At 41.6% G+C, this 20183-nt stretch overlaps 1 protein-coding gene across 2 annotated transcripts in view; it reads right to left on the bottom strand.

Annotated features, from left to right (window-relative positions):
* The window catches only part of DIAPH2 (diaphanous related formin 2), a 415247-nt gene that overhangs the window by 113777 nt on the left and 281287 nt on the right, over positions 1–20183 (bottom strand). For both annotated transcript variants that reach the window (XM_058154563.1, XM_058154564.1), the window contains one exon: positions 16681–16776. In XM_058154563.1, coding sequence (XP_058010546.1) covers positions 16681–16776 — 96 coding nt within the window. The remainder of the gene's footprint in view (positions 1–16680; positions 16777–20183) is intronic.

Genomic DNA, 20183 nt, shown 5'->3' with positions numbered 1-20183 from the left:
CATGTATTATTATGCATATAAAGAAGTTAATGAATCCAGCTGAATCGGTTATCTGTGTGTGCTTCTGGATTTGATTTTTGCAAGAAACTCTGACAATGTATAATAACAGCATTTGGTTTTCTGAGAAGATATGTAGCAACAGATATCTGGTATCCAACTTTCAGTATCGGACGAGGCCTTCTTTGCACGGTTGTCCTAAGCAATTCTCTCTCAGCCAAGCCTATTCCCAACTTGCAAGAAGGGGAAGGAAAATGAGCTGTACCCTCAGACTGTTGAATAAAATCAATTCATAACATTGAAAGCAGTTGTGGTATTCAGCTGGTTTGGGCTGGTTCGGGCAAACCAGTAGCTAAATTGCTGGCTGGACCCACCCCACCTGTCCCAGCCCCGCCTCTTCCAGGAGTCCCCACGAGTCCCATTTTGGCTCCCAGTGCTGGGAGGCCTCCTAGGCCCAAAATGGGGTGCAGGGGGGTGCAGTGCGCCCCCCATGGCCTGTTTTTGCTCCCAGGGGAGTGATGGAGGCTAAGTGCTGTCTGTCACACCCCCTGGCCACACCCACCATGGCCACACCCACCCAGCCAGTCATTAGGGCAGAGAACCGGTTGTTAAATTATTTGAATCCCATCACTGACTGAAAGGTTGTCCTAGGAAGAGTTAACAATGGCTCTAAATTAATCCTCAACTTGCAATGGAGTTCTCTTCGTTTTGCCAAACTCAAAAATCGCTTGCAGTCCTCTGCATAAATTAGCACCTAAACTTATTTACCAGCTTCATACTGCCTCTCTAAATGGTTTACAGAGTCAGCAAATTGCCCCCTGCCCCAACAATCTGGGTCCTCATTTTACCAACCTCGGAAGGATGGGAGGCTGAGTCAACCTCGAGCCTCTGAGGCTGAGTCAACCTTGAGCCTGGCAGTGAGCAGTAAATTAGGCTGCAATACTGCATTCCAGGGATGCGGTGGCTCAGTAGCTAAGATGCTGAGCTTGTCGATCGAAAAGTTGGCAGCTCGGCAGTTCGAATCCCTAGTGTTGCCGTGTAACGGGGTGAGCTCCCGTTACTTGTCCCAGCTTCTGCCAATTTAGCAGTTCGAAGGCATGTAAAAAATGCAAGTAGAAAAATAGGGACCACCTTTGGTGGGAAGGTAACAGCGTTCCGTGCGCCTTTGGTGTTTAGTCATGCCAGCCACATGACCACAGAGACGTCTTTGGACAGCGCTGCCTCTTCGGCTTTGAAACGGAAATAAGCACCACCCCCTAGAGTCGGGAACGACTAGCACATATGTGCGAGGGGAACCTTTACCTGCATCCTAACCACTGCACCATCACGGCTCAGGAAATTAGCATTTTCTCTCAGCAACAGTTTCTGGAGGTCTACAAAATTAAGACAAACTGTATTTGCTTTTGAATCTGAATTTGGGTGAAAGCTATAAGCTATTAAGAACGCTCACCCTAAGGCACCGTCTATGGAGTATTGCTACTTATTCCCTTCCATGTTTGCTCCGGATGTAGGAAGCTAAATAGTGTAGCTGGGAGCAAAATTATCTGAGACTTGATAACTGGAGCAAATTGGGCGATTGATCGCTGTAACCGTAAGTAACATAGGGGACTTTACGGCAAGGATGACAGGGACTCACTGGGGCTAAACTGCACATACCTGGAAAATCCAGGATGAATTGTCATTGTTTTAATTATGCAAAGGCTGTTTTAAAGGTTCGCAACATTTTTTCGTATGCTTCCCGTTTCATAATACCAGGAAGCAGGGCTGCTAATTTGCAGACAGAGGGAACACAATTTATTCCCCTCTGTACAACAGGGTTTTTAATAATCAAGAAATATGAACACAAATACATGACTAATTTGTGGCTGCAATTAATGCGGAAATAACTTTCCCCCCCTAAAGTAGTTGTACAGCCACTCACTACATAGCCAGGGGCCTTGTGGGACACCTGTACTTTTGAGGCCGCTACTACTCTTGTAAATTTCCGTGCAATAGCCAATAAATATGCAATGATGTAGCGAGCATTTTAAAATAGTATTCAGTCAGCATGGTAATTTTTGCATTTATTTATTTATTGAGTTTAAACCTAGAGCAATCAAAGAAGACCCTTGAGAGTTTACAATATATCTAATTAAATGCAATAGGATGATCCGTGATACAAATTAAACAAAAAATTTTTTTAAAAAAAAAAAGGTTAACCATCTTCCCAATGCAAACTAATTAGTAAATAACTGATGCGATCCCTTCATGTTCTAAAAGGTATTTGAAGTAGCTTATGATTAAATAGCTGGTGGTTGGTTGGATCGATGGACAGACAGAAGGTATGTATAGTTTCATAGGGGAATTGTCGCACAAAGCAGTAAAAATGAGGTGGGTTTCCATCCCTCTTACTTTTCTTCACTTCTTTTCAAATTAATAAGACACCTGCTGCTGAACGGCATGAATTTTCTATGAAAATAATATACTGCAACCAGGTTTTCTTAATGTGAACAAGGTATAATTTGAAGTAAAAGATAATATGTTTCTTGTATTTCTGCTTTAGTTATTACATATCTTGGTCTATCAAACAAAATACACTAGACAAGTGATTTGGATGTGTGTTGGGGTTGTTTGAAGAAATACAAGAGAAACGTTATAAATAAAACATTTTTTCCCCTTGTAATTGTCTATCTAAAATATTATATTTCCCTGACAGTCTTAACTATTACCAGAAATCTTTTCATTAAATGCTGCATCTCTAGTGAAGGCTCAATCAAGAAAACAATCTGCCATTACAAAGTACCTCTGGATATGATTCACTCTATCAAAGTGATATTTAAAACATCTACGGATCCCAGAATTCAACAGAATTTTCCAGAAATCGTGGAGTTATACCCTGGACTCTGTTTGATGAATAAGCCTACTGTTGTGACCACAGGTTATAATACCATGACAGAGTATTAGAAAAGAATGGAGTTAACTGCAGAAAAAACAATTATTTCATTTATTTTAGCGGAAATTTTGAGTAGTTCGGAGAACCGGCAAATACCACCTCTGGCTGGCCCCCAGGAGTGGGGTGGGAATGGAGATTTCGCAATATCCTTCCCCTGGAATGGGGTGGGAATGGAGATTTTGCAGTATCCTTCCCCTGCAATGCCCACCAAGCCACACCATGCCCACCAAGCCACACCCACGGAACCGGTAGTAAAAAAATTTGAATTTCACCACTGACTTCAAGGTCCCTTCTAACAGTTACTGTTTTTGAGTCAGGTTTCACCTAATCTGTACTTGTACCTTTGGTTTTTCTTGCCTAGGTGTAACACTGCGGTTCTCAACCTGTGGGTCGGGACCCCGTTGGGGGTCGAATGACGATTTGCCAGGGGTCGCCTAAGACCATCGGAAATATGGGAAGTATACTTGTGAGTCGAAGAATCGCACTCCAATTGTTGACTCCACAAGCCAGCTGCAGGCTCTTCAAATCGCTAGCCGAATTCGGCTTCAGGCGCGATGATTTAAAAAAGAGAGAAATCTTTGCTCTGACGTCTCCCTCTCAAGCCAGCTGCAATCATTCCCAATCGCTAGCCTAATCTGGCTTCAGGCGCGATAAACTTAATAGGGGAGGAGTCTCCGCTTTAATGCCTCCGTCCTCAAGGCAATCGCAAGCAGTTCAGATCGCTAGCCAATACGGCTTCAGGCGTGATAAATTCAAAATGAAAATAATTTTATGGTTGGGGTTGCCACATCATGGGGAATTGTATTAAAGGGGTTGCAACATCGTGGGGAATTGTATTAAAGGGGCCGCAGCACTATAAAGGTTGAGAACCACTGGTGTAACACCTTGCTTTGCTCCACCGTAAATTTAAATTGTAAGGCAACTGAGGCAGAGAGTCCTAAACCGCATAACTGTTTAGCAATCACCGTCATGGGATGAATTTCATATCGCATAATATATAGCATGCCACAATAAAGAAGCTAGCCTCAACCTTGACTTTTCAACAGATTACGAGAATGATTGAATGACTGATAAGTTGATATTCTACCAAAGGCACAAAATTCCTTCTCCTGCTGCCTCTCATCACTGAATGATATGTTGGCATTATATAAACGTTTCCATTGTGTCATGAAAAATATAATGCCGATGTTATTATTTATGCTTCGGGTGAAAAGGGTTGGCCTTGACCATTTGCTGAAATCCAAGCTATGCACAGTTTTATTCCCGTTTAAATAATGTAAGGCAACAAAACATGTTTTTGCTCTTCTTTTTCTTTGACAACAAATTTGTACTTAAGGGACATCATTAAAGAGCGGGGGAGTGGGGGAAATATATAATATAACCTGATTCACATCATTAAAAATGCCCTCATAATTTCTTCTTCTTTTTTTTAATCACTTGCAGCTGATAAAAGTACATAAAAGCACGTACATAGGTTATTTAGCCTAATAAACTGGAATATGGTTAATAGGAAGACATTTGCACTATTACTGTTTTCTGTAGCTGGCTAAGTGATCATTTCTTATAAATTATGAAGGTTTTGAAATCTATTTTATGAATGTGTAATGGATCTTTTTTTTTAAAAAAAAATTCTACATGGAATTCTCCACTTGATAAGTCAATAATATATTGCATTTCAGTAGAGATAAATAGACAGAAAAGGTTTTGCATGATTAGATGGTGGGCATCAGTCCGAAACAAAAGTAGAAATCATATACAGCTACTCCTCAGCTTAGAACAGTGGTTCTCAACCTTTATAGTGGTGCGACCCCTTTAATACAGTTCCCCACGATGTGGCGACCCCAACCGTAAAATTATTTTCGTTTTGAATTTATCGCGCCTGAAGCCGTATTGGCTAGTGATCTGAACTGCTTGCGATTGCCTTGAGGACGGAGGCATTAAAGCGGAGACCCCTCCCCTATTAAGTTTATCGCGCCTGAAGCCAGATTAGGCTAGCGATTGGGAGTGATTGCAGCTGGCTTGAGAGGGAGAGCAAAGATTTCTCTCTTTTTTTATTCATCGCGCCTGAAGCCGAATTCGGCTAGCGATTTGAAGAGCCTGCAGCTGGCTTGTGGAGTCAACCATTGGAGCGCGATTCTTCGACTCGCAAGTATACTTCCCATATTTCCGATGGTCTTAGGCGACCCCTGGCAAATCGTCATTCGACTCCCCAATGGGGTCCCGACCCACAGGTTGAGAACCGCTGGCTTAGAACCATTTGTTCTTATGACCATTTTTCATACTTAAAACGGTTGTAGCATCCTTGTACTTATGTGATCAAAATTTGGACACTTGGCAACTGATTCATATTTATGACACAGTGTCTCAAGGTTACGTGATCCCCTTTTCCGACTTCCTGACAAGCGAAGTCAATGGGAAAGCCACATTCAGTTCATAACTGTGTTAACAACTGCAGCAATTCACTTAAATACGGTGGAAAGAAAAGTTGTAAAATGAACCAAAACTGTCACTTAACAACTGTCTTGATTAGCAATGGAAATTATGGGCTCAAAATTTTCAACATTGGATTAAGGAAACACAACAACTCAGCAGAAATAAGCTTGCAAACAAGTGTTGCGGTTTGCAAGGGTGCCTTGACTTCCAATTGTAACTACTGAACATCAAAAACGTCATCAAAAAAGCACAACAAAGAACGTTCTTTCTGCGCTGACTCAGGAAGCTCGAACTGGCCGAGGAGCTGCTGATCCAGTTCTACAGAGGAATTACCGAGTCTGTCATCTGCACCTCCATAACTGCCTGGTTTGGTTCTGCAACCCAACAAGACAGACACAGACTTCAGAGGATAATTAGAACTGCAGAAAGAACAGTTGCTACCAACCTGCCTTCCATTGAGGACCTGTATTCTGCACGAGTCAAAAAGAGGGCTGTGAAAATATTTACAGACCTCTCGCATCCTGGACATAAACTATTTCAACTCCTACCCTCAGAACGAAGCTGTCGTGTCCCACTCCTCCTCTGACGGCCGGGTCGGGGAAGTCCGTATCAAGCGTGGCTGCAAAGCCTCTGCAGCTTTGCCAAAGTTCTGTCAGAGTTCTCAGAGCAGGCAGGAGAACAGGATGTGACTTCAGCAATCCAAGTTAGACTTTGCCTGACTCAGAGACTGCCAGAAAGCAGATCCTTTATATAGGCCATGGGGTGTGGCTCCATGACTCAGCACTTATCCAGGCCTGCCCCTCCCTTCCTTTTGCTGACGTCGCCTCTCCATTCTCCGGAAGCGTGGATCTATCCATTGCATTGTTTCGTCCCCTGCTGCCGGTAATCCCAGCTCGTGGCTGGCTTCAAGCGCACATGCTATCGGAGGGAGGTTTGTTTGCTTGGTTTGTCCAGGTATGGTGCCAGGGCTGGGGGCTGGAGGCATGCCAGGACATTCTTCAGCACTATCAGTCTCTGGCTGAGATAGCAAGAGATGAGAGGGGCCTGGCTGCGGTGGGGGGGGGGGGCGAGCGAGGCACAACAGAAGCTATAGGGCACTGCACACCAGAACAACTAGACACAAGAACAGTTTTCCCTGAACCCCATCATTCTGCTGAACAAATAATTCCCTCAACACTGTCAAACTATTCACTGTCTGCATTACTATTACTATTGATCTTCTCATCGTTCCTATCACCCATCTCGTCCCACTTATGACTGTAGCTTTGTTGCTTGTATCCTTACAAGCAACAATCAATATATTGATATCGATTGCTTCCTTATATGATTTGATTGCTTATTTGTTCTCTATGTCTATCATTAAGTGTTGTATCTTATGATTCTTGATGAAGGTATCTTTTCTTTATATGTACACTGAGAGCATATGCACTAAAGACAAATTCCTTGTGTGTCCAATCACACTTGGCCAATAAAGAATTCTATTCTATTCTATTCTATTCTATTCTATTCTATTCTATTCTATTCTATTCTATTCTATTCTATTCTATTCTATTCTATTCTATTCTATTCTTACTAAAATTCTGGTTCCAATTGTGGCTATAAGTCAAGGATTGCCTATATATCCAAATTTTATATCAATGCAGTTTTTATATAGCCTGGTGGCCTGGTTTTGATCTTTGCTCCCAACACAACATGCTTTATTACCTATCGTCACTTTATCTCAAATGACAGCGTCCTTTTCTCTACATGCAAAAGCACAATTTCATCTGTGAACTAGAAAGCAGCACTACTGTTGTTATCCAATATCTTTAGAATTTAGAAAACGCTCCCCAGTTGCCTGCCGTGTGTTTTAACAGATTTCGGTTTCACTCAATCCCTTTCTCTTTCCTAGCTTCATCTTCCTGAATTCAGCGTCGGACAGACAACCTAGAATTTGCGACCGTTGTCTCAAGAGCCGAATTTCCCATCGTTATTATATTAAAGTGCCGGTTTGATATAGCGAAGCTTCCCTCCGTGTGAGAAAGACACATCGCCATCTTATTCCGTCTCGCATATCCCTCTTGCTAAACACGCGCCCCAAATGCAATTATTTTTGAGAACTGGCATATGAAACTCAACGGCAGCTGTGGGAAAAAGAGACTTTACGCAGAGTCAGGTTGGTATCCTGTCATCCGTAGAAATTAAGCGGAACATATATCGTATGTTCTGAGCGAAACAGTTTCAGTGTTTTTTTATTGGGACTTCCTCTTGAATTAGCTGCGTTTGCAGGGTCAGTAAATGAAAGAGACAAGGCAGTGTCCCACGATTTACTAGTCCAACCAAGAAGCAGCAGTGAGAGCAGCTAGCTAATTGTGGATGACACTTAGATAAACAGGTAGATAGCTTCTTACTTGAGGGACAAACCAGCAGAGAGTCCCAGTAGGTTAAATTGGGAAGTTGTCAGGGTTCCAAGTAACATCCCCAACGAAAGAAAATGCCGAGGCTTGAGTTTCTTCAAAGCTTCATTTTATTAGCGATGTTATATTGGCACCAGTGATGGGTTTCAATTTTTTTTACTACCGGTTCTGTGGGTGTGGCTTCGTGGACGTGGCATGGCTTAGTGGGTGTGGCTTTGTGGGCGTGGCAGGGGAAGGATACTGTAAAGTCTCCATTACCTCCCTACTCTAGGGGAAGGATGTTGCAAAATCTCCATTTCCTCTTGATCAGCTGGAATTTGGGAGGCAGAGAATAGATGGGGGCGGGGCCAGTCAGAATTTTTACTACCGGTTCTTGGAACTATTCAAAATTTCCACTACTGGTTCTCCAGAACTGGTCAGAACCTCACCTCTGATTGGCACATCTGGGAAAACCCAAATCTGAAAGCTTCCAGGTTTTCCCCACCCAAAGGAAAATCCAAGTCCCTGCCCAACACCCACATGTCCATCACATGGTCCAATCAAAGCACCATCCCAACTGGAGATGCCTCCTAGTCAGGCGCAGGGCAAGATGTCCTTGAATTTCTGAGAAAGGAATGTTGTTATGACTATAGATCATCCATGCTCCACACAATCCCCCCTCCCAGTTTTCCTCAGTAGTAAATGTGGCAGGCCTGAAGTTCCAACAAAAAAGATGGCTTCCAGGCCTGACAGAAGTAAAGAAAAATCCAGAGGAAAGAAATACAATTACAGATAGTCCTTGACGTACAACCATTCATTTAGAGACCGACTGAAGTTACAAGTGGCATTGAAAAAAAAAAATTTTGACCATTTTTCACTTACGCTCTCTACATGGGGCTCCCCTTGAGGTGCACCTGGAGACTTCAGTTAGTTCAGAATGCAGGTGATAGAGGGGGCCACTCGTGGCTCCCATATAACACCGATCCTGCGCAGGCTGCACTGGATACCTGTGGTTTTCCGAGTGCACTTCAAGGTGTTGGTTACCACTTTTGGTTAGCTTTAACCAAAAACTTTCTACTATTGACCTCACCCCATTCCTAAGAGGACCATAAGGGGCGTGCATAAGCGCACAAACGTGCCTACCGTTCCTGTCCTATTGTTTTTCTTTTCTTCTTCCTATATATGTTTATATGTGTATATACTATATAATCTTTTTGTATGATGTTGTGACAAAATAAATAAATAAAAATAAATAAAACCACCTTTAAAGCGCTCCATGGCATAGGACCGGGATATCTTCGGGACCGCCTTCTGTTACCACATGCCTCCCACCGGCCGGTACGCTCCCATAGAGAGGGTCTTCTCAGGGTGCCGTCAGCCAAACAGTGTAGGCTGGCGACCCCCAGGGGGAGAGCCTTCTCTGTGGGGGCACCTACCCTCTGGAATGAGCTTCCCCCAGGACTTCGACAACTTCCTGACCTCCGGACCTTTCGCCGCGAGCTTAAAACATATATATTCTTCCGAGCAGGACTGGCTTAAATAGGGTTTTTAAACATGGATTTTATTGGGGTTTATTTTATATTTTGTATTGTATTTTAAATTTAGGCTTTATTGAATAAGTTTTTTAAATAGTGTTTTTATTATAATATATTGTATTACTTTATCTGCCTGTTCACTGCCCTGAGTCCTTCGGGAGAAGGGCGGTATAAAAATTAAATTATTAAATTAAATTAAAATTAAATACAACTGTTGTAGCATCCCTGAGATCCTATGAACAAAATTCAGATGCTAGGCAGCTGTTTCATATTTATGATGGTCTGCAATGTCCTGGGATCATGTGATCACCTTTTGTGACCTTCTGACAAGCAAAGTCTATGGGGAAGTCAGATTTACTTAATAACCGTGTTACTGACTTAACAAACTGCAGTGCTTTGTCTATGGAGATTCTCAGTCATCCAGGTCATGGTTGTTCCAAAGGTGCTTTTTCAAGCGGCAACTGGACTTTCTGGTTTTTCTTTGAAGATGTTTCACTTCTCATCCAAGGAGCTGGATGAGAAGCCAGATGAGAAGCTTTGGGACAACTGCAGTGATTCACACAACAACTCTGGCAAGATAAGTCATAAAACAGGGCAAAACTCACTTAATAACGGGCTTGCTTAGTAATGGAATTTTTTTTGGGGGGGGGGGCTCAATGAAGGAACGTTTCATACTGTTGGCAAGAAAATTATGTGAACATGTGGTTAAGTTTAAAGGGAAAGGTTCCCCTCGCACATATGTGCTAGTCGTTCCCGACTCTAGGGGGCAGTGCTCATCTCCATTACAAAGCCAAAGAGCCAGCGCTGTCCGAAGATGTCTCTGTGGTCATGTGGCCAGCATGACTCAACGCCAAAGGCGCACGGAACGCTGTTACCTTCCCAACAAAGATGGTCCCTATTTTTCTACTTGCATTTTTTGAACGTGCTTTTGAACTGCTAGGTTGGCAGAAGCTAGGACAAGTAATGGGAGCTCATCCCATTATGTGGCACTAGGGATTCAAACCTCTGAACTGCCGACCTTTCAATCGACAAGCTCAGCGTCTTAGCCCACGTCCCCGTAGTTAAGCTTAGCTCAAGAGAAATCCTTATCTAGACAAAATATTGAGGGTGGACAGAAGAAACCTGAGGGTTTAATGGTACTCGGGGCTAACGGATGTGAAATAACAATGTGTTAGAGAAGGCAGATTAAGCACAAGTTATGACATTTATTAACAGTAATTATGTTTTAGGAAAATTAGGTAGCAAATCACCTCCATACTTTAATAAAAATGTTGTTGATTGTATCACTACCATGATGAAAAGCGGCTTCACTGCCCCCCGTCTCAAGAATTCATTTTGCACAAACAAGGTTTGAAGTAACGTGCAAAGAACGTATCTCTAGTTACAGCGTTCTCTTTTGTTAAGGGCATAGATCATAAAATTAATTACATTCCCACAGTAAAATTGATCGGGGCCAAATGTTTTTCTGCCTGAAGTATTTCAAAGGAAAAAATGGCCAGCCACAAGTATATCAGCCTCATTAAAATATCACTTTGGGGAAACCGAAAATGGAAAGTAAAAACGGACCGAAAACTTAGTAATAAAACAAATGTTCTGGAAGATAAATTTGTTTGTGTAATCCTTTCCATGGCTTCCACTAAAGAGTATTTGTCAAATAGTTTTCTTGTTTCTAGTTAACATGTGTTGTTCTTGCTGTTCTCCAGGGTGCTTAATATTGACAATATAGGTGGAAGCCACTTGTAAAATACTAAGCAGGTAGCATAATATGTCTTTTGAAAGAAACACTCTCCCCTCCAACATCATTTACACTTATTGAACTCAGAGGTTTTCCTGCTTTAAAGCTTCACTCAGCAGGAACCACAGAAGTATGTGAAGAAAAGTAACAAAGGAAGCAATCAGATTAATGGGACTCTACTTTAATCTCATTAGTGTTGTCAAGGTCCTTCTTTTGAAGTTTCCCATGGAGTTCCTGTTGTCTCTATTTTCGTGCCCTTCCATGTGTGAGGCTGAGAGCAAAATTACCTTAGAAATGTAGTTTCCCACCCGCGATTTCCACTACAGGTTCAGGTGAATCGGTCCGAACCGGCAATACCATTTCTGTCCTTTATCCTTAAGAAAACCACATCTTAAATTGTTCCAGCTCGTATATATTAGGGAAGTGCAAAGTTTCAGAGGTGGATACTTCCCCTTAGCTCTTCAGAATGGCTGTCATGAAAGAAGAATGATCTTTATTCTTTAATGTCCCGAGCAGGGCTCTCCAACCTTGGCCACTTTTTAAGACTTGTGGACTTCAACACCCAGAGTTCCTCAGCCAGTAAAGCTGGATGAGGAATTCTGGGAGTTGAAGTCCACAAGTCTTAAAGTGGCCAAGGTTGGAGAACCCTGGTCCAGAGGGTAGGGCTGGAACCAATGGGATACAACTACAAGGAAGAAGGGATTAGATTTCATATCAGTGGAGCTTATTGGCTGTACACCTTGCTAGCCATATCTATACTGTCATACTAGAGATTAGTGCATCCATTCTCTGTTTGAAGACTTCTGTTGATGGAAAACTTAACGTTTTATGCAGGGCCTTGGTCTACTGCACAGGTGGCTTTTTTTTTTATTTGCATTTATATCCTGCCCTTCTCCGAAGACTCAGGGCGGCTTACACTATGTCAAGCAATAGTCTTCATCCATTTGTATATTATATACAAAGTCAACTTATTGCCCCCAACAATCTGGGTCCTCATTTTACCTACCTTATAAAGGATGGAAGGCTGAGTCAACCTTGGGCCTGGTGGGACTTGAACCTGCAGTAATTGCAAGCAGCTGCTGTTAATAACAGACTGCTTTACCAGTCTGAGCCACAGAGGCCCTAGCCTCTGGTTTCAGCTGGTTCGGACTGGTTCACCAGAACCGATAGTGGAAATCACGGGTGGGCCTGCCCACCCACCAAGCTCAATGCCCACCCGCCCCCCAGCTCTATTCCACCCACCTAGCTGGCTCTATGCCACCCTGTTTAGGCACGTTTTTGAGGCCGGGCGCATGTGGAAAGCGCATGTGCAGAAGGCAGGCGCACGCCTGGTTCATGAAGTGTGCGTGCATGCGCGGGGCGAAGCAGTAGTAACATAATGTGAAATCCACCACTGGTCTACTGGCTGAGCAAAGAGATAAGACTAGATCAGTGTTTCTCAACCTTGGAAACTTTAAGAAGTGTGGACTCCAACTCCCAGTATTCCCCAGCCAGCATGCTGAGGCTGTGGAATTCTGGGAGTTGAAGTCCATACTTCTTAAAGTTGCCAAGACTGAGAAAGGCTTAGACTAGATGACTTTCAATGTCCTTTCAAACTCTATGATTCTATGTATGAGCTTAGAGGAAACTCTTTGGCAGATGATGCTGGAAAAATAATTAGGACCGATGTAAAATATGCCCATAAAAAGAACTACAATATGTTACTGGCATGGTGGGGAGTACCACTCTGGAGAAAATTGTGGGCGCCTTACTAAGGCCTTGTATTTTGAAGCTGTAGAATTTACACCAGGGCATCTGCATGCGATACAGATACACTACCAGTCCTAGGCATCTTGATTCCGTCTACAATACACAATGTCTATCTTACAGCCTCAAGAGTTAGCAATTAAACCATTTCACGGTGATAACTACTCTGCAGCAAGAAGGAAATTATAGCATGGAGTAAGCCTGCCAATGCAATATTTCTGAAGTAGGACATTCCTAAAAGGGCAGCAGCTATTAATGTTTCTAGAAATTTAATTTTATAGTAAAAGATTTAGCAGCATAGAGAAAAGTAAAAAAATAAATAAAATAAGAACAGTTAGCTACGAAGGAAAAGAAATAACTTAAGCTAATATTAGAGGGAATATATTTCAGAATTGGTCTTGTTTTATCATCTCATAGCTTGTGGCTAGGATAAAAGGTCACAGATAATTGGAGAAAGTATGATGAATGCCTTTCAAAATTTGTCCCTTTTGTAGTTTTAGCTGAAGCAGGACATGCAGAATTGTTAAAGGAACAGGCATTTTAGGACCTACTGACATTTTAAATTATTGAATCACTACACCACTGCCTTTAAAAAATCTATAGAAGACGCAGAATTTACATTAAACACTTCCTATGCCCCAAAACATCAGCTATGTACTGTACGTTGGAGGGAAAATATTCACAGGTGGAAAATGTATAAAACATTTGTGTCTGGTGCAAATATACCATGCAAACATCATGTTTGTAAGAAGTTAATTAAAATGCAATCCCACCATTAAAATATGAAATACCTATCTGCTGAAGCAGACATTTAGTTAAAAATCAGCCAAATAAAACTCCCTTGCTACACACATCCAAACACAGACATATAATAGAAAGCTAGATGTATGTACAAAAACTTGCAATCCTTTCAGATTTATGTAGGCTGCAATCTTTTGGAAGATATCCAAAAATTCAGAAGACAGCATTATGAAAAAAAAAAAGAACTTTAGGGGAAAGACGAACAAATAATACAGGTTGTTCTTCTGAACTGCTCATATCCATCAAACTTTTTGTTAGAAAACAGTGCTTTCCAGCTGTGCTGGACTTCGAATTTGATTTCAAAAGATGCTTTAGAGCTGTAGGAGGCAACCCACAGTGACCCCAAGAAAAGACACAGCTGCTTTAAAGAGCTTCAGATAGGTGGTATATAAGCTCTTGAAAGCAGCTGTGTCCCATGTTGATATGCAATAGAGAAATCTGGGCACGAAAGACTGACATTTAACATTTTTAATGGCATTCCTCTTTATATACAGGCAGTAACTATCTAGCTTAATCTTTTGGGTTTTGTTACGTAATCTTCAAAATGCACAAACTACTAAATGACCTTTTAGTACATTAGGATGGGATCAATATTACCACCTCCTAGCTAATTTAGTTTATTGGGGAATTTGAAGAAACTGACTTTGAAACTATCAGATGACATTAAGTCAGAAAACAAGTGAGAGAAAACACAACCTCTTGTCTTAAATCTTTCGTGATACGTTAGACTATTCAACCTTTGTTAATTGATTCTTTTTTCTTTGCTAATTTCATCACAAGTTAATCGTGATGACCTACTGAAATAATTAAGTTGATTGTACATAACTCTACAATGTCCTTTCAGGAACTTTCTCCTTAAAGATTGCTAGATATATATCTACTTCTATTTCTATTTCAGGAAGAGCTGAGATGGCGCAGTGATTAGAATGCAGTAGTGCAGGCTACTTCTGCTGACTGCCATCTGCCTGTAATTTGGCAGTTCAAATCTCACCAGGCTCAAGGTTGACTCAGCCTTCCATCCTTCCGAGGTGGGTAAAATGAGGATCCAAACTGTTGGGGGCAAGAGGCTGACTTTGTAAATCGCTTGGAGAGGCCTATAAAGCACTGTGAAGTGGTATATAAGTCCAAGTGCTATTGCTATTTCTATCTATCTCTATCTCTTGGTCTGTCTCTAGCAACCTTTAAGGAGAAAGTTATAAAATATATATATTTTATAATTATATATGCGAGCAAAGCATGATTATAACTGCCGTTTCTCTATAAATACTGGTATTGCTTTGCTCACATAAGCACAAAGCCAAAAACTCCAGGCTGAAGATGATGAGTGAGACCTCGTCGAAACGTCACCTAGATACTTTCAAACTTACACGGGAAAAGACCCGAATATGCCAAAACCTACATACCTACGAAAACAAATATATATGTATATGTATATGTATATGTATATGTATATGTATATGTATATGTATATGTATATGTATATATTTGTTTACTGAGGTTTTTGTGGGTGTTTGTATGTAGGTCTTTGGTTATTTGGGTTTTCTCCCACGTAAAATTAGAAGTGTCTTGGCGACGTTTCGACGAAATCCCATTCGTCATCTTCAGGCTAGGTGTTTACAGCTTCGTGCTTCTAGGAGAAACAGCTGTGATCACACATTGCTCCTAGAAGCATGAAGCTGAAGCCTGAAGATGACGAATGAGACTTTGTCGAAACATCGCCAAGACACTTCTAATTTTACGCGGGAGAAAACCCGAATAACCAAAGACCTACATATGTATATATGTATATATAGCCATAGGAACATGAATACAAACAGGACGAAGAAGATGCAACCCTATTCTCCACTCATATACCAATTCATGGTCAGATCAGATCTTCTAAGGCTTAGAGCAGGGATTTACTTTACAAATTTCCAGAGATTTTGATCTCTGTTTCATCTAAAACATAGATATGCCTGTCACAGTGCAACCCTCCCAATATGTACATATTTACAACAGATGTTGGATTGCAAATATGTAAGGGAATAACACGGTATCACCATGCACATGCAAACTTTTACCTGTGCCTTCCTTAACACCAGGGGTGTGTGTCAAATTTGATTTCACTGCGGGCTGCATCAGGGTTGTGTTTGACCTCGGGGGGCTGGGGTGGGCATGGTTATGGCCAGGTCTACGTCACTCATGTGGGGGGCACCTGTGGTGGCCTGAGTGCTCTGCTAGCAAAAATGGGCTCCCGAGCTCTGTTTTTGGCTGCGATGGCCTCCTGCAATCCCCTGACAGCGAAAACAGAGCTCGGGAGGAGAGGGGCCCTCCCGAGCTCTGTTTTGGCTGGCAGAGGGTTGCAGGAGGGCGTCACAGCCAAAAACGGAGCTCGGGAGCCCATTTTCTCTGGCAGAGGCACCGCGGCCCGGTCCTTTGCTGTTTTCAAGTCGGCCCTCGGGCCTTGAGTTTAACACCCGGGCTTTACACCTTGACCAAATTTAGAAACTTTTGATCAGTCTGTTTTTTTAAAAAAGGAAAGGCGACTTTCAAGTAAATTACGATTTATTTAAATCACATTTCCAGACTCCAATGAGGCGGCCAGCAATGGAAAACCACAAATCAAACTCAGAATAATGGTACATGAGGGATCGCAGAAGAGAAACCTGCTATGTGTTGTCGTTTAGCGCTTTAAAAAACAACAACAAATCAGGAATGTTCATTAGCGTGCGTTTTAACAAAATTAATAGTCTGAAGGACAAGGTACAAATTTACCCGTGAAAAATGAAGATTGATCAGTTCTTATAGGCAGAGGATCGGCGGTCGGCTCAATTTAATTATTTGGAACATTTTTAATGATTTGCCACAAACTCCGGAGCATTATTTACGTTCGTTTACAGTGGTATCAATCAAAACAGGAGCTCCTTGAACTTTGGTTGTTTTTCCTGAGGCAGTTATTATAATTATCCCATTACATCCGTTGATTGCACACTGATGTCCTGCTGGCAATTCACTTCTACACCAAAAGATATGTCTATTGAAAGTCATAAGGGGCTTCCCCATAAGAACCCTGCCCTATGACTACTGTGCTTTCAAATAATAGCTATATTTTTATGCTCCTGCCCCAAATGCAATCATTTGTCCTACCTTGAGGCCTTGGCATTCGTTTTCTCCGATCCCTGAACGCTTCCCCAGACTGTAGTGCTTCCAACAGATTATCCATCACTCCCGTCTCATCCCCTTCTGTGAATAGCAGAAAAAGTCAAATTAATTGCTTTGCAAATTAAGGCTGGAACATTGGGGAAAACAACGGACAAGGAACGCAAAAAGTAAGGTTACAGTTACCTGACAAGAAAGCCCCGGATTAAGGACATGTACGACAGGGCAATGCAAGCTGTTAAATTTCATGCGTAGAGCTATTGACTAGTTCGCTTCTAAGATTCTATTAAGTGAAATTGATAACACTTCTGTTTTTTAAGACCTTGTTTTTAATCTTACTGATAATGTGGACCACAAGCACAATGTTATTAACAGAGTTGGAAGGGACCTTGCAGGTCATTTAGTCCAACACCAACCCTACCCCGCCCAAGCAGGAGTCCCTACACCGTTTCTGACAGGTAGGTAATATTATTGGCAAATAGAATTTAGCTTCTTGAGTTGACCCTGTCCTTCTTGCAATACTGATCAGGTAGAACAATCCCAATTCATACGCACTATTCCGCACCACCAATAGAAGAAGCAACACAACAATTTTTGCTCTTGATGGTAGTCCTTCGACATTGATCAGAGCGCAAGGACTATAACTTGGGACTATAATGGGCCTCTGGTGGTGCAACAGGCTAATGCAGCCTATTATTAACAGCAGCTGCTTGCAATATTGCAGGTTCAAGTCCCACCAGGCCCAGGGTTGACTCAGCCTTCCATCCTTTATAAGGTAGGTAAAATGAGGACCCAGATTGTTGGGGGGCAATAAGTTGACTTTGTATATAGTATACAAATGGATGAAGACTACTGCTTGACATAGTGTAAGCCGCCCTGAGTCTTCGGAGAAGGGCAGGATATAAATGCAAAAAAAAAAAAAAAAAAAAAAAACCTTTCCAAAAGTGAGCACACTGGAGTCATCTTAGGCCAACTTCAAGACTGTATCCTGTTTTGTTCTCCTGAATTTTTGTATATGAAATTTGTATTTAACACCTCCCAAAGGTGCTTTTTCAGGAGATAACTGGACTTCCTTCCCCCCCCCCTTTCCTTTTGAAGATGTTTTACCTCTTATCCAAGAACAAATATACAGATGTCAATTTGCAGCTGCTGTTATCCCATTCATATCTGTAGATCCCCTAAACTTGAAGCTGGAAAATCTTGCAGCAGAATTAATACATGGTAAGAAATTCACTGAATGTGAGACTATCAATACCACTTTAACCCTGCAGTTAATAACGAGAAGGCTGGTACCACTATTTTTCGTTGCAAACTAAGAGCGTCTTCATTTTAATGAAAGTATAAATACTTACATAGACAAGCATCTGCTTGCATCTGTCAGTTTCATTTAACTATTCAACCCCCCCCCCAAAAAAACAACGAGTTTTGTTTCTATTAACCTGAGACATTAAAATCACACTTTATACTTCTAATTTCTCTCCCCTCCTGTCTTGTTCACCGTTATTCACACAGGCATAATTTTTAATAGAATTTGTTTACTCTGATAGAGAAATTGTGAGTAGTTCCATAAAAAAGCAAAGCCGACTGTTGAAAAATATAGAAAGGCAGATATTTTTCTCCCTAAAGCAGCAAGCGTTTGGGTTGTAAAGGTGTTTGAAAGTCTGAGGGAAGCGGACTGAGGGAAATTGAGGACGATTTTCACTTTGTTAATCATTGGTATTTTTTATCTTTATTTGCCCATTAATCACTGGCGTTTTTAATTTCGATTTATTTTATTCTGAGAACTTCAAACAGCTTTTGACAACCTAAAAACAGGGAACACACAAATACTGAAACAATCCATGGAAAACCAGTCAGCCATGTTTGTTCTTTTATCCACACAAGATTACAGAGTCAAATAACTTCAAATAACAAAAGATAGAGGGTGATTTATTTTTTTTTACCCATTAGTGGATTGCCTAATCAAATAAAATGTCATCACAGATTAAGGGCACATAAGTTTACATCAATTTAATTTGTCTACATGCATTTATTATTAAGCCAAGTACAACAAACACCACTTAGTGAGGACTACGCTGTATAAAGTATTAAAGTTTCCTACTCAGTGAAATATTTTTCACTGACAACAATCTAAGAATATGAATATGAATATGAATATGAATATGAATATTTTAATTTGTATACCGCCCTTCTCCCGAAGGACTCAGGGCGGTGAACAGGCAGATAAAATACAGATACACACAATAGTTAAAAACATCCCTTAAAAAACTAATTTAAATTTGCCCAAATGTTAAAATAACACACTCCCCCATAAAATTACAAAACTTTAAAAACCCATCAAATCCAATTAAAATTCAAAGATAAAAATCAAGCTAGTCCAGCCATGCAAAATAAATAAGTTTTAAGTTCGCGGCGAAAGTTCCTAAGAGAACTGTAGCGTATCCATATCCATATTTCTACGATCGACCGCAGATGGAAATGAACAATACGTATATGTCTGTCCATCGGTACGCAAAGATGTAAATACTTCAACTTGCTGGAGGCAAAATAGCAATAGCACTTAGACTTATATACCACTTCACAGTGCTTTGCAGCCCTCTATAATCAGTTTATAATGTCAGCATATTGCCCCCAGCAACCTGGGTACTCATTTTTACTGACCTTGGAAGGATGGAAGCAGAGGTGGTATTCAGCAGGTTCTGGAGAACCGGTAGCGGAAATTTTGAGTAGTTCGGAGAACCGGTAAATATCACCTCTGATGGCCCCACCCCCATCTATTCTCTGCCTCTCGAGTCCCAGCTGATCAGGAAGAAATGGGGATTTTGCAGTAACCTTTCCCTGGAGTGGGGAGGGAATGGGGATTTTACAGTATCCTTCCCCTGGAGTGGGGATTTTACGATATCGTTTCCCTGGTGTGGAGTGGGAATGGAGATTTTACAGTATCCATCCCCTGGAGTGGGGAGAGAATGAGGATTTTACAGTATCCTTCCCCTGCCACGCCCACTAAGCCATGCCACGCCCACCAAGCCACGCCCACAGAACCGGTAATAACAAATTTTGAATCCCACTACTGGATGGAAGGCTGTGTCAACCATGACCTGGTCAGGATCAAACTCCTGGCAATGAGCTAAATTAGCGTGCAATACTGCATTCTAACCCCTGTGCCAAAATATACCATTTCTTGGTATTAGAAAATTCCTTGGTGGGTACAATAAGACAGTCATACAATGATGATAATGGAGGAGGAGACGACAAATGCGGGAGGAACAACCACCATGAAAAGAATCAAACACAGAGGACCATCAACCACCCTAGTGAAGAAAGGGAAATAACAATAGTTTCAGTGGTCTTTTGAACACAACCTGAGTGGGTCCCAGTTATATTGGGAGAATGGGCATTTCAGAAAGCAAGCGCTGCAGCAGAGAATGCAACAGAGAGCCAGTATGGCCTAGTGGTTAAGGCACCAGGCTAAAAGCTAGTGGACAATGAGT

The sequence above is a fragment of the Ahaetulla prasina genome, chromosome 11 (assembly GCF_028640845.1).
Source record: "Ahaetulla prasina isolate Xishuangbanna chromosome 11, ASM2864084v1, whole genome shotgun sequence".
NCBI lineage: Eukaryota > Metazoa > Chordata > Lepidosauria > Squamata > Colubridae > Ahaetulla > Ahaetulla prasina.
The sequence above is the reverse complement of the archived record's forward strand: the minus strand, read 5'-3'. Positions and strand labels throughout refer to the sequence as shown.